The sequence below is a fragment of the Molothrus ater genome, chromosome 8 (assembly GCF_012460135.2).
Source record: "Molothrus ater isolate BHLD 08-10-18 breed brown headed cowbird chromosome 8, BPBGC_Mater_1.1, whole genome shotgun sequence".
Classification (NCBI taxonomy): domain Eukaryota; kingdom Metazoa; phylum Chordata; class Aves; order Passeriformes; family Icteridae; genus Molothrus; species Molothrus ater.
This window is the reverse complement of record NC_050485.2, coordinates 34,950,648-34,968,325: the sequence shown is the minus strand read 5'-3', so window position 1 is coordinate 34,968,325 and position 17,678 is coordinate 34,950,648. Positions and strand designations below refer to the sequence as shown.

At 44.5% G+C, this 17,678-nt stretch overlaps 1 protein-coding gene across 1 annotated transcript; it reads right to left on the bottom strand.

Moving 5' to 3' along the window:
• Positions 1–342: 342 nt before the first annotated feature.
• On the bottom strand, positions 343–16,261 carry GLRX3 (glutaredoxin 3). The gene is made up of 11 exons (XM_036385666.2): positions 16,131–16,261; positions 12,423–12,531; positions 10,178–10,252; positions 8,064–8,271; positions 7,128–7,300; positions 6,970–7,031; positions 5,601–5,658; positions 4,868–4,920; positions 4,105–4,144; positions 2,435–2,527; positions 343–573 (listed from the first exon to the last, which is right to left on the bottom strand). Exons 1-11 carry the CDS (start codon positions 16,196–16,198, stop codon positions 523–525), a joined length of 990 nt encoding a protein of 329 aa, XP_036241559.1. The 5' UTR covers positions 16,199–16,261; the 3' UTR covers positions 343–522.
• Positions 16,262–17,678: the final 1,417 nt, after the last annotated feature.

Here is a 17,678-nt window from a genome sequence, read left to right as displayed (position 1 = left end):
AGCTGAGGATTCACCAGCACTTCCAAAACCACTGAAACCCTCCCAAAACCCCACGTTTGTGACTGAGCACCCCAAATTAGCAATTAGTGCACCCACTTAACGAGTTTGCAGAGGACAAAGCTGCAGCTCATTAATAACTCCCTAAAGCTGTGCTGGCTCAAGGCTCCCAAAGTGTTTTTCTTGCTCATTAGACATGGAAACAATTAATGGGGGCAGGAAAAGATGGTGCTCCATTAATATTCCCCTAATGAGAGCTGAGCCCAAAAAAAGCAAGTTCCAATTTCACCTTAAATAATTCTGGGATGGACAGGGGGGCAAATAATGAAACCCCAACACCACAAATCCTGGAGCACTGAATTTTAATTGACCTTTTTGTGTCCCCAGTGAAACCATTTTCACAGAGAGAATATTTGTGTTTATTTCCTGTCTGCTTCCCCTCCTGATGCTCTCAGGGTGCAGTTGTCTGTTTCTCCAGGAGAATCCCTCAAGTGTTCCAGGCTGTTCCAGGGATTTCTCTCCCCATCAATTCTCCCCCTTGAGCACAGGCAGCAGCTCCCCGCTTTCCTTCAGCTCCTGAAAGACACAAGAAGGGTTTGCTGGGATGATCCAAGGGGATTCCAGCAGGAAACACTCCCTGGCAGCATGGAATGCCTCACAGGGCTCCCTCCTGGGCAACACTCCGAGCTTTAGACAGGATTTAAACTCTGCTTTGGGTGCATTTCGTGCAAAAGACAAATGGGTGGACAATCACACCTTGAGAGCTCTGCTTGGTGTCCCTGATCTCCTGCCAGGTGCAATCCCAGACGCTCCAGGCACAGAACTTTCCAACACCCCAAAGGAGGAATTCACCACCCATGGATGGGTTTTGTTTTCCCACCCCTAAACCCCAACAAGGAAATGAAAATCCTCAGGACTCTGAGCAGGAGGCGCCTGCCCTGCTCATCCCTCAGTCCTGGGCACTGAAATTCACATTTTGGGGCTGGCAACTGCCTCAGGAGCACCAGGAGACACCTGGGAAACAGCGTGGAATGCTGCTCTGCTCCCACATCCTGCAATCAACAGCTCTATTTCAGTAATTCCATACTATGCTGCATTAAAAAATGCAATGTAAAATGCAAACCACTGACAGCGCTCATCCACCGTACGAGTCATGAATTCAAACAGCCAAGGATGCAAAGGGAGAATTTACATTGAAATACCAAAAACAAAAGGGATTTTACAGCATCTCACAACGCCCAAGATTCCTCCTCCTGAGCACTGAAAAAGCTCCCACACTTCTTAAATTATCTAGATTCATTTTATTGGTTTAATCCCTACACTTGCTAAATAAACAAATAAAATTAAACTCTAAATTAAGTTAATCTATATAATATAAGCAAAATTAATCTATGTAATTGAAGCAATCCCTACACTTGTTAAATAAACAGAAATAATGATATACCTTAGGTAAAATTAATCTATATAAATAGAATTAATCCATATAATTTAAGTAAAGTTAATCTACATCAATAAAATTAATCTACAGAATTTAGGTAAAAATAGTATCTATAAATCAAATTATTATTTATATAATAATTTTATATAATAATTTCAATAATAAATTTATATAAGAATTGAAGCAATCCCTACACTTGTTAACTGAATAAAAATTTATATACTTTAAGTAAAATTAATCTATATAAAGTATATAAAGTATTTATATACTTTAATCTAATTAATCTGTATCTTTATAATTATATATAATCTATAATTATATAATCTATATAATTGAAGTAAAGTTAATTTATACGAATTAAATAAAGCTGTACAATTGAAGTAAAATTAATCTTTGTAAATAAAATTAATCCATGTACATTAGGTAACATTAATCTATATAAATAAAATTAATCTATATCCTTTAATAACATTAATCTATATAAATAAAATTAATCTATGTAATTGTAGTAAAATTAATCTTTGTAAATAATATTAATCTATGTAATTGAGGCAATCCCTCACACTTCTTAAGTAAATCAAACAAATCTCTATAATTTCAGTAGTCCCAGGATTTTTAGAATTAAATGGGATTTATTGATTGAGCATTCCCAGGAGTCCCAGTCTGAGGAATTGGCTCTGAACCATCCAGGCAGGAATGGGCTCAGGAGGATTTGGGAACTCTGGGGCTGCTCCAACAACTCCAAGAAAATTTCCTTTTCCCCAGGAATGTTTCCTGAGACAAAACCAACATCAGGAGCAAAATTAAGGATGAGAAAAATTAAAAATAAAAGAGGTGAAAATGAGCTTTATTCCAGTCATTCAGTGGAGAATTAAAGCTCCTTTCCCTGGAAAAGCATCCTAGGGTGGCTGCAGGGATTCGGTGGGGGTCAGGCAGGAAAATTCCTATGAATGCAATTTTGAAATGCAACAAATAAATGCAATAAAATGGAGTTTTTACCTTGACAATGTCCAGCCCTCCCACCAGCTCCCCCTTGACGTAGAGCTGGGGGTACGTGGGCCAGTTGGAGAAAGATTTCAGCCCCTGGCGCACCTGGGAATCCAACAGGAATTCATTCTGTTTAATCCCAAACCAAACTGGGAAATCACACAGGAATTCATTCTGTTTAATCCCAAACCAAACTGGGAAATCACACAGGAATTCATTCTGTTTAATCCCAAACCAAACTGGGAAATCACACAGGAATTCATTCTGTTTAATCCCAAACCAATCTGGGAAATCACACAGGAATTCATTCTGTTTAATCCCAAACCAAACTGGGAAATCACACAGGAATTCATTCTGTTTAATCCCAAACCAAACTGGGAAATCACACAGGAATTCATTCTGTTTAATCCCAAACCAAACTGGGAAATCACACAGGAATTCATTCTGTTTAATCCCAAACCAAACTGGGAAATCACACAGGAATTCATTCTGTTTAATCCCAAATCAAACTGGGAAATCACACAGGAATTCATTCTGTTTAATCCCAAACCAAACTGGGAAATCACACAGGAATTCATTCTGTTTAATCCCAAACCAAACTGGGAAATCACACAGGAATTCATTCTGTTTAATCCTAAATCAAACTGGGAAATCACACAGGAATTCATTCTGTTTAATCCCAAACCAAACTGGGAAATCACACAGGAATTCATTCTGTTTAATCCCAAATGAAACTGGGAAATCACACAGGAATATTGGGAATGCTGGCCAAAGCAAATCTGGGAAATCAAATGGGAATTATTGGGAATGCTGGCCAAATCAATCTGGGAAATCAAACAGGAATTATTGGGAATTCTGGCCAAATCAAATCTGGGAAATCAAACAGGAATATTGGGAATTCTGGCCAAATCAAATCTGGGAAATCAAACAGGAATTATTGGGAATTCTGGCCAAATCAAATCTGGGAATCCAACAGGAATTATTGGGAATGCTGGCCAAATCAAATCTGGGAAAACACACAGGAATATTGGGAATGCTGGCCAAATCAAAGCTGGGGAATCAAACAGGAATTATTGGGAATGCTGGCCAAATGAAATCTGGGGATTCAAACAGGAATTATTGGGAATGCTGGCCAAATCAAATCTGGGAAATCAAACAGGAATTATTGTGAATTCTGGACAAATCAAATCTGGGAAATCAAATGGGAATTATTGGGAATGCTGGCCAAATCAAATCTGGGAATCAAACAGGAATATTGGGAATTCTGGCCAATCAAAGCTGGGGAATCAAACAGCAATTACTGGGAATTCTGGCCAAATCAAATCTGGGAAAACACACAGGAATTATTGGGAATGCTGGCCAAATCAAATCTGGGGATTCAAACAGGAATTATTGGGAATTCTGGCCAAATCAAATCTGGGAAATCACACAGGAATATTGGGAATGCTGGCCAAATCAAATCTGGGAAATCACACAGGAATATTGGGAATGCTGGCCAAATCAAATCTGGGAATCAAACAGGAATTATTGGGAATGCTGGCCAAATCAAATCTGGGAAATCACACAGGAATATTGGGAATTCTGGCCAATCAAAGCTGGGGAATCAAAGAGGAATATTGGGAATGCTGGCCCTGGGAAAGGCAGCAGGGAATGGATCCCCAGGGAGGGGCAGCTGCTGTTACCTCCTCATCCTCCAGGATGTCAAAGGTCTCGTAATCCACGCTGGGGAGAGAGAGGGATAAAATGAGATATTCATGGAAAAATTGGGATATTCATGTTATTCACACTGCAGCTGGGGAGAAATGCTCAGAAAGCAACAAAACCCCGCAACATTTGTAAAGAAACGCCTCAAAATTCTCACAGAAACGGCAAAAATTACCCCCCAAAAATTTGTAGAACCTCAAGATTTTTTAAAAACCCATCAAAAGCTGGAAAAACCCCTCAAAGTTCTCAAAAAATCCTCAAAATTATCAAAAACTCCTCAATGTTCTCAAAACTCCCTCAGAAGTCTCAAAAAAACCCCAAAGTTCTAAAACCTCAAGATTTTTTTTAAACTATTGAAATTCTCAAAAAAAAAAACCTCAAAAGTCTCAAAACTTCAAGATTTTTTAAAAACCCTAAAAATGTTCAAAACCCCTCAAAATTCTCACAAGAAGTCCTCAAAATTCCACAAAAACCCTTCAAAATTCTCTCAGAGAAACCCCAAAATCTTGAAAAAATACTCAAAATCTTCAAAAACCCCTCAAAATTCTCAAAAAACCTCCCCAATTATCTCAAAAAAGCCCCAATAAAATTCTCAGATAACCCTTCCACTGCTTGAAATCCTCTTGAAAAATAAAAACTTACATTTGGGGAGTAATTCCATTGCTATTTTCTAATACATTTTCCATTAAATGCAGCTTTTACCCCAAAACTGCCTCCCCAAACTCAAGCTCCATTACCTACCCAGTGTTATTCATGATTTCTATGATTTGCTTGCTGAAGCCACATTTTGCCATCTGAAATATAAAACACAGATAATTAAATGTCTCTGCTTATTAAATCCATGAATTCCAGCTGCACTACAGCAACTCCCATTTTTCTGCTGGATGAGCCACTCCCTAACCCCTTTCCCATCCTTTATCTCCTGATTTTTATGGATTTATGGAATAAATCTGCTGCATTTTGAGGCATCACTGGCCTGGATTCACCATAATAAACTATAATAAATAAGAAGAGCAACTTGTCATATTTATTCTCATTAGAATTAATTTAATTATAATTAAACTATAATTAAATTAATTATAATTGGAATTATAATTAAACTATAATTAAATTAATTATAATTGGAATTATAATTAATTAATAATTCGTATCCACTGCAAACTCTTGACATGAAGACAATGAACACCCAGCAATTTTTAGATATTAACAGATATTATAGATATCTATAAGTTATCCAAGATATTAGATATATCTATTATAATATCTAAGCATCAGATATTTCTATTAATATTTCTATTAATTGATATTAATAGAAATATCTAATAGATAATATTTAGCAATAACAAAAAGCAGGGGCTTTTTTATGGTTTATAGAAGCACAAAATAAAAAGATAAATAACTTTTGCAGCTACACTGATTTGAATTGAGGAAGAACAAAATAAAATTCACAATTTTCTGGAACATTCCATGTTACCTGTTTGTTTCCCTTCATGAAGAGCATCACAGGAGCTTTGTTTATCAAGGATTTAAGCCTACAAAAAGACATAAAATACCTTGGTTATCAGCCCAAACAAAATGCAGAATTGGGAATGAAAACTCCAACTGATCACCCTCCAAGGATTCCACCCTGGGCTGGGAACGCACTCCCAGCAGGAACCCATCTCCCATGGAGAGAAACGGCACTAAAACCTCCCCAGAGGTGCTGCTGCTCCTTACAAACACATCTCATGGACAACTTTAACCCCAAAAAAAACTTTAGGGGAACTTTAAAACCCTCCGGGAGACACAGGACATTTCCCATTCCCTTCTTTCCCTCAAAAGTTTGTGCAAAAAAAATCTGTGTAAATGGGGTTGCTGCTTGTGCAATTTGCAAACTTCGTCAAGAACTGACCAAAAAATGTTGAATTTCTTAACAAACTCCTTAAAAAGCAGAGGAAGGGGCTAAAAGGCTTTAAAAAATAAGTTTTTAAAGGCCACCAACAGTAAGTTTTTAAAGATGAGCCCATCTCATCTTTATCTCCAATTTAATCTCTGCTAAAAGCATTAATTGGGGTTTGTGAGCTCAGTGAAACAATTTCAAAGTAAAGCAACCCAAGGCTTGGGATAAATTTGGAAGGAATGAATAAATCCCTAGAATTTAGAACGATGGGTTTATTTCTTATCTCCATTTTTACATGGGATTTATTAAATTATTTCTGCACTGCACTGAGCAGGGAGAAGAACCAGGCAGGGATTCCTTCCAGTGACACCAGAGTTGGAAATCTGTGGCAAATAAAGCTGGAAAAAGCTTAAAAAGATGATTTTCCCAGTTATTTTTAAATAATAAATTGCTAAAGAGAGACAAGAATGAATCTATATCTATAGATCCACCTATAGATACAGATATATAAATATATATAAGTAGATATATATAGACATATAAATATACAAGTAGATATATATATGAATAAAGAAAAATATGGAAATATAGATATATATTTATAAATATACACATAGATATAGAAATATAGAAATAGAGATATAGAAATATAGAAAGGCATATTTATAAATATATAGATAAATACAGATATATAAATAGATATAGATATATAAATGCATAAATAGATATATATATATCTACAGATATATATATATAAAAATAGATTCTTGCAACAAGCAGAAATTAAACCACAAATACAAGATTCTTGGACTTAAATGTACAAACCCCAAAAGACACTGAAAAGCTGCAAGAATTCTGCAAGTAAATGAATTCTTGAGGCACTTCTGATAAAGCAGAAATTCACAGAGGGTTTCCCCTGTATAAGCATAGAAAAAAACCTCAAAAATTGTTATAACTCCCCCACCTGTCCTCCAGCTTCTGGCCCTTTGGGCAGATTGTGTCCAGCTCTCCTGACGCCTCGAGCTCCTGGGGAAATTAGGGAAAAAAGCAAACATGAGGTGGAAGAAGCAAGACAAGGACATTTCAGGCAAGCCAGAGAGGAGGGAAATTGTGTGGCGTCACCTTGACGATGTCCAGGCCCCCGATGAGCTCGCCCTTGACGTAGAGCTGGGGGTAGGTTGGCCAGTTGGAGAAGGCTTTGAGCCCCTGGCGCACCTCCTCGTCAGAGAAGATGTCAAAGCTGCTGAAGGCCACGCCGTGCTTCTGCAGGATCTCCACCATCTGCCTGCTGAAGCCTGCAGTGGAACCCCCTGGGCTCTCAGCACAGCTGGGCTCACAGCTGGGCTCAGCCTGGCTCACAGCTGGGCTCACAGCTGGGCTCACAGCTGGGCTCACCCGGGCTCACAGCTGGGCTCACCCTGGCTCACAGCTGGGCTCACAGCTGGGCTCACCCTGGCTCACAGCTGGGCTCACAGCTGGGCTCACCCTGGCTCACAGCTGGGCTCACAAGCTGGGCTCACAGCTGGCCCACAGCTGGGCTCAGCCTGGCCCACAGCTGGGCTCACAGCTGGCCCACAGCTGGGCTGTGCCCACCCTGGCTCAGGGCAGTGCTGACCCCACCCCAGCTCAGAGCCGTGCTGACCCCACCCTGGCTCAGGGCCGTGCCCACCCTGGCTCAGGGCCATGGCCACCATGGCTCAGGGCCGTGCTGGCCCCACTGTGGCCCAGGGCAGTGCTGGCCCCACCCTGGCTCAGGGCAGTGCTGACCCCACCGTGGCTCAGGGCCGTGCCCACCCCGGCTCAGGGCAGTGCTGGCCCCACTGTGGCTCAGGGCCGTGCTGGCCCCAGCCTGGCTCAGGGCCGTGCCCACCCTGGCTCAGGGCCATGCCCACCCTGGCTCAGGGCAGTGCTGGCCCCACTGTGGCTCAGGGCAGTGCCCACCCTGGCTCAGGGCCGTGCCCAGCCTGGCTCAGGGCCGCGCTGGCCCAGCCTGGCACGGTGGGGCACACCGCAGCGCTCTGTGCCAGGGAGGCCCAGCAGGCAGGCAGGCTGGCTCACCGCAGCGGGGCTCCTTGGGAGAGCCCTTCATGAAGAGCATGCAGGGGGCAGCGTTGATGAGGCCCCTGAGGCGGGCCTGCAGCTGCTCCTGGGCAGGGGCGGCGCCCCCGGGGCCGGCCGTGCCCGCCGTGCCCGCCGCGTGCCGCTGAACCTTCTGCGTCAGCTCCGGGGCGTGAGCGCCGTCCAGGCGGTCCACATTCTGGGAATTCTGCAGGAAATAACACACAGAGTGCAGAACACTGATACAGCACAGAGTGCCTCAGAACAGGCACAGACACAGCATAGAGTGCCTCAGAACAGGCACAGACACAGCACAGAGTGCCTCAGAACAGGCACAGACACAGCACAGAGTGCCTCAGAACAGGCACAGACACAGCATAGAGTGCCTCAGAACAGGCAGAGACACAGCACAGAGTGCCTCAGAACAGGCACAGACACAGCACAGCCTGCAGAACAGGCACAGACACAGCATAGAGTGCCTCAGAACAGGCACAGACACAGCATAGAGTGCCTCAGAACAGGCACAGACACAGCATAGAGTGCCTCAGAACAGGCAGACACAGCACAGAGTGCCTCAGAACAGGCAGAGACACAGCACAGAGTGCCTCAGAACAGGCACAGACACAGCACAGAGTGCCTCAGAACAGGCACAGACACAGCACAGAGTGCCTCAGAACAGGCACAGACACAGCATAGAGTGCCTCAGAACAGGCACAGACACAGCATAGAGTGCCTCAGAACAGGCACAGACACAGCACAGCCTGCAGAACAGGCATAGATACAGCATAGAGTGCCTCAGAACAGGCATAGACACAGCATAGAGTGCAGAACAGGCATAGACACAGCATAGAGTGCCTCAAAACAGGCATAGACACAGCATAGAGTGCCCCAGAACAGGCACAGACACAGCACAGCCTGCAGAACAGGCATAGACACAGCATAGAGTGCAGAACAGGGGGATAAACACAGCACACACTGCCCTCAGAACAGGCATAGACACAGCATACACAGACTGCAGGACACATGGGATAAAGCACAGCCTTCAGTCTAGGCTGGGCTCAAGCACAGCACTCAAAGCCTTCAGTCCAGCCTGGGCTCAAGCACAGCACTCACAGCCTTCAGCCCAGCCTGGGCTCAAGCACAGCACTCACAGCCTTCAGCCCAGCCTGGGCTCAAGCACAGCAAAGCCAGCCAGCCAGGCCTGGCTTTCAGGGAGGAGCTGCACTGCCAGGCTCGTGCCTTTCTGGCAGTAATGATGCCTCAGGGATTTCAGCTTTTCTGTTTTTCAGATCCTAACTCTGAACTCCATACAAAGTGAAGTTAAGTGTCTTCACATTTTGGTCAGACTAAACAATCCCTCCAGGCCTGAAACTCAGGACTCCCTACAGCCTCAGGTCCTGAAAAGAATAAACTAAAGTGAATTGGGAGGAGCAAACTGGGGGTGAATAACTTCATCACCTGAAGCTGAACTGGAGGATGAACCCCTGCTATGTGAATAGCCCAAACTCACATCTGCCTGACAAACCCATGACCATGGCCCATCCTGGGGTAGCTCTGAGGCTCTGAGTGCCCAAGGTGCACCTATGGAAGGCCTTTAATAAATACCCACTTTATCCTCTCAACCTTGTCTAGCCTCTGTTCTGGGCAGCCACTGCAAGGCCTCAGTAACAGCACCAAGTTTGCCTCTTGAAATACTTATTTCATAAAATATTATCCATTTTACCATCACAGGCAAATAGCACCCAAACAGAATTGTTATTTCTGTTTTTACCATATTTACTTGGGTGTTTTCCCCCGCTACAACACAAAGAAATGTTGCTGTAAATTTTTTGACCCAAGTACAACAAGTGAAATAAAAACTATGTATGAGTCCCGAAGCACTTAAGGAAGCCCTGAACTATTCCACATGAAGTGCAAAAACCATGTCTATTTCCATTTCTAGGTTCCACTGCATAGAATTCAATCAGTTACAGAGGTGTTTCCTCACTGAGAAAGCTCCTCAGGTTCTGGTAGAGTATTACAAAAGTATAAGTATTAAGAGTCCACATGGATTCTATTTTCTCTTAAATCCACTTTTCTTAAATTCATCTCCTCTTAAATCCATTTCCTCTTACCTTAAAGAACAAGAACGTTGGAACAGAACTAATTCCATATTTTTCAGACACTTCAGGCACAGCCTCAGCTTCCAGCTAAAAACCAAACCAAAAAAAAAAAAAAAAGAACTGGATTATTTTCATAATCTTCTTTAAAGTTTCACTGCAAGTGTCAATCCTGGAATGTTCTCCCTGGCATTTTATACATTTAAGCAGGATCTGCTGCTGAAGTCTGGGAGACATTTGCATTTAAATGAGACTCTCTGGGCTGCATGGCACCCGCTGAACCTCCACGCTGTCAGAACAGGTTCAGAGGTTTTTATTTTGTTGCACATTTCAAAAGACGCCCGGAGGCTGCGAATAAAATTTTTGGTGCACTCCTGACCCAGTAAATTCTCAATGCTGTGCAGCTCCTGCTATATTGGAAGCCATAAATCACTGGCCCCGGTGATGTCACCACCACAGAGGTGCTTTTGTGCCCCTTTGGGGGGCTCTGCATCCCCCCTGCCATCTGCAGCCCCCTGCAAATTAGGAGGGGAAAAGGAGCTGCTCCTTCAGCTGAGGGTGATTTTGAACTTGATTTTTAACTCCTGCCAGGCTGCTGAGTGCCCAGCCTGGGATCACTGCTCCCACTTCCATCACAGAGGCATTTGCTATGAAAATTTATCTTCACTGGCTCAGATTTTGAGCTGCTCCAGCTACACGGGCTCCTAATGAACCCACTAATTAGAGAGGCAAAGCAGGAGCATCAGAAGTGAGCCCCAGCCTCCTCCTGGAAATCACCACTCCAGGAGAACCAACTGGAAAACTACAGCTAGAAAAGGAAAGCTTACATCCAACTGAAATTGAACTGAAAGCTTGTACATAATTGAAAGAGAATAGGTAATTCCAATTATTGATTCTTTTTCCAGGGGCAAATGATGACTTCCATGTCTTAATACTCATTTTCTTTCCCAGCAAAATTTCCTGCTGGATATTTCTGTTCCATATAACACAGAACAGATTTCATTTCATGTTTCAGGAACTTGCTCTCATTGACACAGCTTCCCAAAATGTTGTTTGTGAGCACTCTGGGATATGAACACATTCATTTCAACCAAACATCTCAGGAGGTAACAGGTGCTTGCCAATTCAAAGGCAGGCTGGATATTCTGGAACACAAAAATCCCACCAAGGACTGCCAAAATCAAATATATTCCTCTGGAGGAGCTCCTCCCTCCAAAATGTATCAGTAAAATTCACCCAAGAATTTTCATCAGCTTATTTTCTCTGAGCAAGAACACCAGTAATATTAAAATTGCTGGGAGGAGGGAAGCTGGGGAAAGGATGTGCCACCACCTTGGTTTCACAGCCCTGGATGACTTTGGAACCTTGTTATTAAAATATAAATTACAGCTGAATAATAAAGGTCATAAATAAATGATATAGGAATAATAAAAAGGCAATTGAGAGATTGCAGACTTTGTTGGGCTGAGTAAAAGCTACTAAACTTTAGATAAATGTAAGCATCTTGAATTTGCAATATGTCAAAAATTAGTCTTTTGGAGCTCTAAGTCATAAAATACCATTAAAATAATTCTGACCTGTTTTACAAATACCAACTGAGAGGAATCATTAAAAAAACCCATACACACATCCTAAAGGCTGTAAAAATCACACTAAAATACTCATACACAGCTGGCTGCTCCACTGCTCCCTGCCCTCATCATCCCACAAGTGTCTCATTAACCAGAGAAATTTGGTTTAAAACCAACAGCACATGAAGGGAATTCCTTCCTCCTTCCCCTGGATCCCAGGGGATGTGCAGAGGGTCTCACAGAGCAGAGTGACAGCCCTGCAGAGAGTGAGCTCACTTTCCTGAAGTGTCATTTCAGTGCCACAGGAATCCTCTGGGAACCCTGAGATCCCTTAACCAGGAACATCCCCAGGGCTGGACACCCTGGGACAGTGGGAGGTGTCCCTGCCATGGCAGGGGTGGCACTGGCTGGGATTTGGGGTCCCTTCCCACCCAAGGCATTCCAGAATTCCCAGTCTGAGCCATCCCTGACAGCAGCAGCACTTTGGGATAACACTGGATGGGCTTTGGGGTCCCTTCCCACCCAAGGCATTCCAGGATTCCCAGTCTGAGCCATCCCTGACAGCAGCAGCACTTTGGGACACCAGATGTGAGAGGGGCATTGGAAATGTGAGGCCCCAGAGGCAGCCCAAGAGGAAGCTGCCCCTGCTGTGGAACATTTCCCTGCCCCAGGGCTGTCCCTGTGCTCACCTGCACGAAGGTGACCTGGCTGTGCTCCCGTGCCAGCGCCGCCATCACCTCGTTCATCTGCGCGCACTGCGGAGCCCATGGCGCCCAGAAGTGCACCACCACCAGGGACCTGGGGAGAAACAGCACTGCTGGGGACAGCTGCCAACAACACACCTGGACCATGGAACCCCTGAGCCTGGGAGAGGCCTCCAGAATCACCATCCAGGGCCCCGACAGCCACCTTGTCCCAGAGCCCAGAGTGCCCCCTCCAGGGATGGGCACTCCATGAAAACCCATCAATCCCCACCACCTGCTGCCCTAGACAGAGGCTGGGCAGAGCTCCAGAATAAAGCAGGGATTCATTCACAGCATCTCCTCCATGGATCCACCTTGGGCAGCACCAGAGCCCAGCCAGGGCCGCACCCAAGATGAACCAAAATGGCCCCAAAATGCACGGCCGGGCACGGGCTCTGTCCCTGGGATCAGTTCTGCTCCATTTGCATCTTGCAGTTCATTGTCCCATTCCAGCTTTAGCCCCTGCAGTCCCACCCTGCTTGTTTTTCTCTCTCCAGCCCACGGGGTTTGTGCTCCTGGGCTGAGATTTGGATCATTTGTCCTTGGTGCCCAGCTGGAGCAGGAATTGTTTTGTCTCCCTGCTCTGTGCACAGAGCTCAGCATCCCCTGATGTGAGCCCAGACCCACACACTAAAGCAGCACAGAATGGGAAAAATAGAAAAGCCAAACCTGAGGCATCACCTGAGATAACAAAACCCTTTAAAGCACAGCCAGGAGTTTCCTTTCCCAGGGACCATTCCGAGCCCAGGCAGCAGTGCTGAGGCCATGCAGTACAAAGCCTGTCACACTGCAATGTTATTTTTCTGCTTGCATTAGCTCCAACTTCTTATTGCAAGTTTTCTGGGATGTTTGGGATTGGTTCTACACAGCATTTAAAGGTGTGAGCAGAAATCCCATCCCACTGGGTACCAGCTCCCATGGGCTTAAACACCTGGGACAGCAGCAGTGACAAGACATTGGAATTTTCAACTCCATTCTCCATCTTTGCAGAGGTCAAACCCTCTGCATTCCCAGAGAATGGGAATAAGGAATTAAAGATACAATGTACTAGTACTAATTTACCTAGAAAAATAGAGAAATCAAGTCACCCATCCCACAGCAGCCACTTCATGCCTTTTATCCCTAAATAATGGAAATTCATTGTAAATTGTAGCAGCTGCATGGGCAGCACAAGATCCCTGCTGGAGCAGTTCCTGTGACCTGGTCACACACCCTGGATGCTTTCACAAACTCGATTTTTCAGTGAAACTCTAGAAAATTCCGGCAGAAAAACAACAGAACAACTTTTCTTTGCCCCCTAAGTCCTCAGTTTAAGTCTGTGCCCACAGCAGGACACACCTGGCCACAGGGATGGGCCTCAGGGCAAATCACCGCAGGATTATTTCATCCTTATCCCACCAGAGCCTGCTCCTTCCTTACCAACATCCAGCTGCAATATATTCATTTTTATCTTCAGGAAGAACATATTTTAAATTCAATTGCACTAAGGGTATCGTTTCGGTTGTTTGATTTTTTTAAAATTCATTCACAAAACAATTCAGATTTTGCAACCAAACTGCTCACTGAGCACTTCAATTTCACTTTAAAAAAAAAGAGTACTTGAAAACATTAAGAGAGATAAAAAATAAAGAGTTGGCAAAACGAAGCACTTGAGTAACTCCAAACAAAAAGTGTTCCCTGTGTTCAGTCAAGGTTAAAAAAAAAGCTCCACTATTAAACAGGGCAGGGACAAAAAGGTTATGACAAATCCACAATTTTCTCCTTAAATATCAAGATTTACACTCATTCTACAACACAAACTTACTGATGACTTAATGCAAGAAATGTTAATTTTCTGAAACAGGAAATGCTATTAAATTAACATGTAATTATAAATGCTGTTTCCAAAGGAAGCAGAGCAAGAGTTATCAGAATTATCTTGGGTCCAAGAACATGGATAAAATCATCAATTCCTTTAGAGAGAAAACTGAATTATGTTCTGTGACAAAGGCAATGAGAAAATTACTGGTGGGTTTTTTTAAATAACCTTAAAATACCGTGTTTGTTCCTGAAGCCACTTTCCTTTGGGCACACGAATTCCTTCTGCAATGTCCCTACAAAGCAATCCAGCTGAAGGACAATTCCAGCAGGGAAAGTGGAAGTCCTACAGCAAGTCTGGAAGAAATTCTGTTCCTTTTTCCCAGGACCATCATTTAACAGCATTTCCTTCGGTTGTCTCTCAGAACTGATGCTGGTATCCCCCCACACTTTTAATCACTGTAAATCTGTAATTACAGAGGTGCTTAGTGCAGCTCTCCCCTCCCACAGTTAAACACGTGCACGGAACACTGGAATAAAACCACTGGGATTGCTCAGGACAGGGCTGGGAGCACCCTGGGACACTGCAAGGTGTCCCTGGATGGGCCTGCAGATCCCAGACCAGGCTGGGGTTGTAGGAAAAGCAGAGCCCTGTCATTAATCATAGAGCACAAAACCAGATTAATGAGACCCTGGGTGGGAGAAGAATAATTCAGAGCCACTTCTGTGTCAATAAACACCCAAATGATGGTGCTCCCACTGCAACGTCACTGCTGTGACATTGGTCACAGCATAGTTGGTCACTGCTGTTCCCACTGCAAAGTCACTGCTGTTCCCATTGAAATTCCACTGCTGTTCCCATTGCTGTGCCACTGCAATTTCACTGCTGTTCCCATTGAAATTCCACTACCGTTCCAATTGAAATGTCACTGCTGTTCCCATTGAAATTTCACTGCTGTTCCCATTGCTGTGCCACTGCAATTTCACTGCTGTTCCCATTGAAATTTCACTGCTGTTCCCACTGCAAAGTCACTGCTGTGCCACTGCAACGTCACTGCTGTTCCCATTGAAATTCCACTACCGTTCCAATTGAAATGTCACTGCTGTTCCCATTGACATTTCATTCCCATTCCCACTAAAATGTCATTGGTGTTCCCACTGCAGTGCCACTGCTGTTCCCATTGAAATTCCACTGCTGTTCCCACTGCAATTCCACTGCTGTTCCCACTGCAATTCCACTGCTGTTCCCACGGAAGTGTCGCGGCGGTTTTGGTGACACTCCCACGGCTGGAGGACAATCCCAGCTCTCAGGGCAGCTCTGGTTAATGGGATTTTCCAGACGGTTCGCCCAATTTGGCCCCAATTCGCTGCGGCAGGACCTGCTACAGGGCGGCACCTCCGAGAGCTGAGCCAGGGGAACGCGGGGCTGGCAGAGGCCGAGCCTAAGCCTGGCCAAAGCCCGAGCGTAAACCAGGCCAAAGCCAAGCCTAAGCCCAGGCTTTGAGCAGCTCGGGGCTCGGTTTGTCCCCAGTTTGGGGTTTTTTATCTTCCCCTCGCAGTTTTTACCGGGCGCTGCGGCAGCACCGGCCCGTCCCGAGCTGCGCCCTGCGGGGACCGGGAGGGGACAGCGGGATGGCACCGAGGGACGGGACCCAAAGAGGGGACACCGGGATGGGGAACCCGGGCTGGCGCCCACAGAGGTGACACCGGCATGGCCCCAACGGATGGCACGGAGGGACGGCAGGCGGAGATGGCCCCCATGGAGGAGACTGAGGGACGGCACGGCGGGACGGGAGCCACGGTAAGGGACACAGGGACGGGCCCATTGCCCCCTCCCTCTCCCCGGTGCCCCCGCACCTGTCCGGGCGCTGCAGCAGCTTCTGGAACTGCTCCACGGAGCCCGCGGCCGCCACCGCGCCCGCCATGGCCGGGCCCAGCCAGGGACACGTGGGGCCACCGCCGGTCACGTGGCGGCAACCGCGGGTCACGTGCGTCCGCCCTGGGCACGCGCTTCCTCCCGCGTCACGTGTCCCGCTCCCGTCACGTATCTTTCCCGTGTCACGTGCCCTCCCTGTGTCACGTGTCCCCAGTGTCACGTGTCCCGCGTGTGACGTGTCCCCCGTGGCGGCCGTGCCCTTCCAATTGATAAAAATGGATCAGGAACTGTTGTAAAATAGTTGGTAACGGTGGAAAATGCGTATTTTATGATTGGCTTTTCGCAGATATTCAAATGAATATTATATGTGTTGTGCTAGAAAGTTTTGCTGTAGGCATTTTCTTACGCAGTGTGTTCAATGTAGTTTTAGGTTATAACAAAATGTTAAAATAGAAACGATGCTATGTAGGATACTTTTTTAAAGAAAGGACTCACAGCGAGATAGCAGCCACAGGACACCTGGATATTTCCTGGGTTTAGGGCTCTTTTTTGGGATTCCTGTCCCAGTCCCATTCCTGGTGAGTTCCCAACGAGTAGGGCTGGATTTGGGCTGTGGAGGAATTCAAGAGGAATCCCAAGGCTCTGGGTGCAGGCATTATGGGATGGAGGCCCAGGCTCTGTGCCACGGTTCCGCTCCGAGTGGGACAGATGGAACCCCTGGAAATAAATCTCTTCCCTCTGTGGCCCACGTCAGCTCCAGCTCTGCCCCGTAAATCAAAGCTCAGCCTTGAGAGAGCTCCCCGAGACCTTTGCAGGCTCCTTGGGAAGGGAGAGGCGAGGACTGCAGCTCCAAATGGATAGGCCTGGAGCCGGGGGAGAGCTAAATCTGCCTCCCATCCAGCTGTATTTCTGGGATCCCATATGGAGCCTTGGCAGGAGCATCCCAGGGAAGCTTCAAGGACTCGGGGTGGAGCAGGCTGTGGCCGTGTTCACTGGGGCCCCAGGAAGAGGGAAGAGATGAGGATCTGACTCCATGTTTCACAAGGCTGGTTTATTATTTTATGATATATATAATATTTTAAAAATACTAATAATATAAATATATTATTATATATGTATATAATATATGTGTATTACATATAGCACTATAATAATATTAATATCTAAATAAATATAATAAACAAGATATAAAATATTTTAATATTATAATTTAATATTTAATATACTTAATAATTATAATTTAATATATTTAATATTTATATTTTAATATTATATATTTTATTATATATAATATTTAAAACTATACTAATATAAATATAATTATATTGTGTATATATATAAATGTATTGTTATATATTTATATAAAATATATATAAAACTATAATAATATATAAATATAATAAATAATATATAAGCTAAACTAAATAAATATAATAAATAATATATAAAACTATAATAATAATTTCTTTTTAAACTATACTAAAAGAATAGAAGAATAAATTTCATCAGAAGGCTTGAAAGCAAAGGAA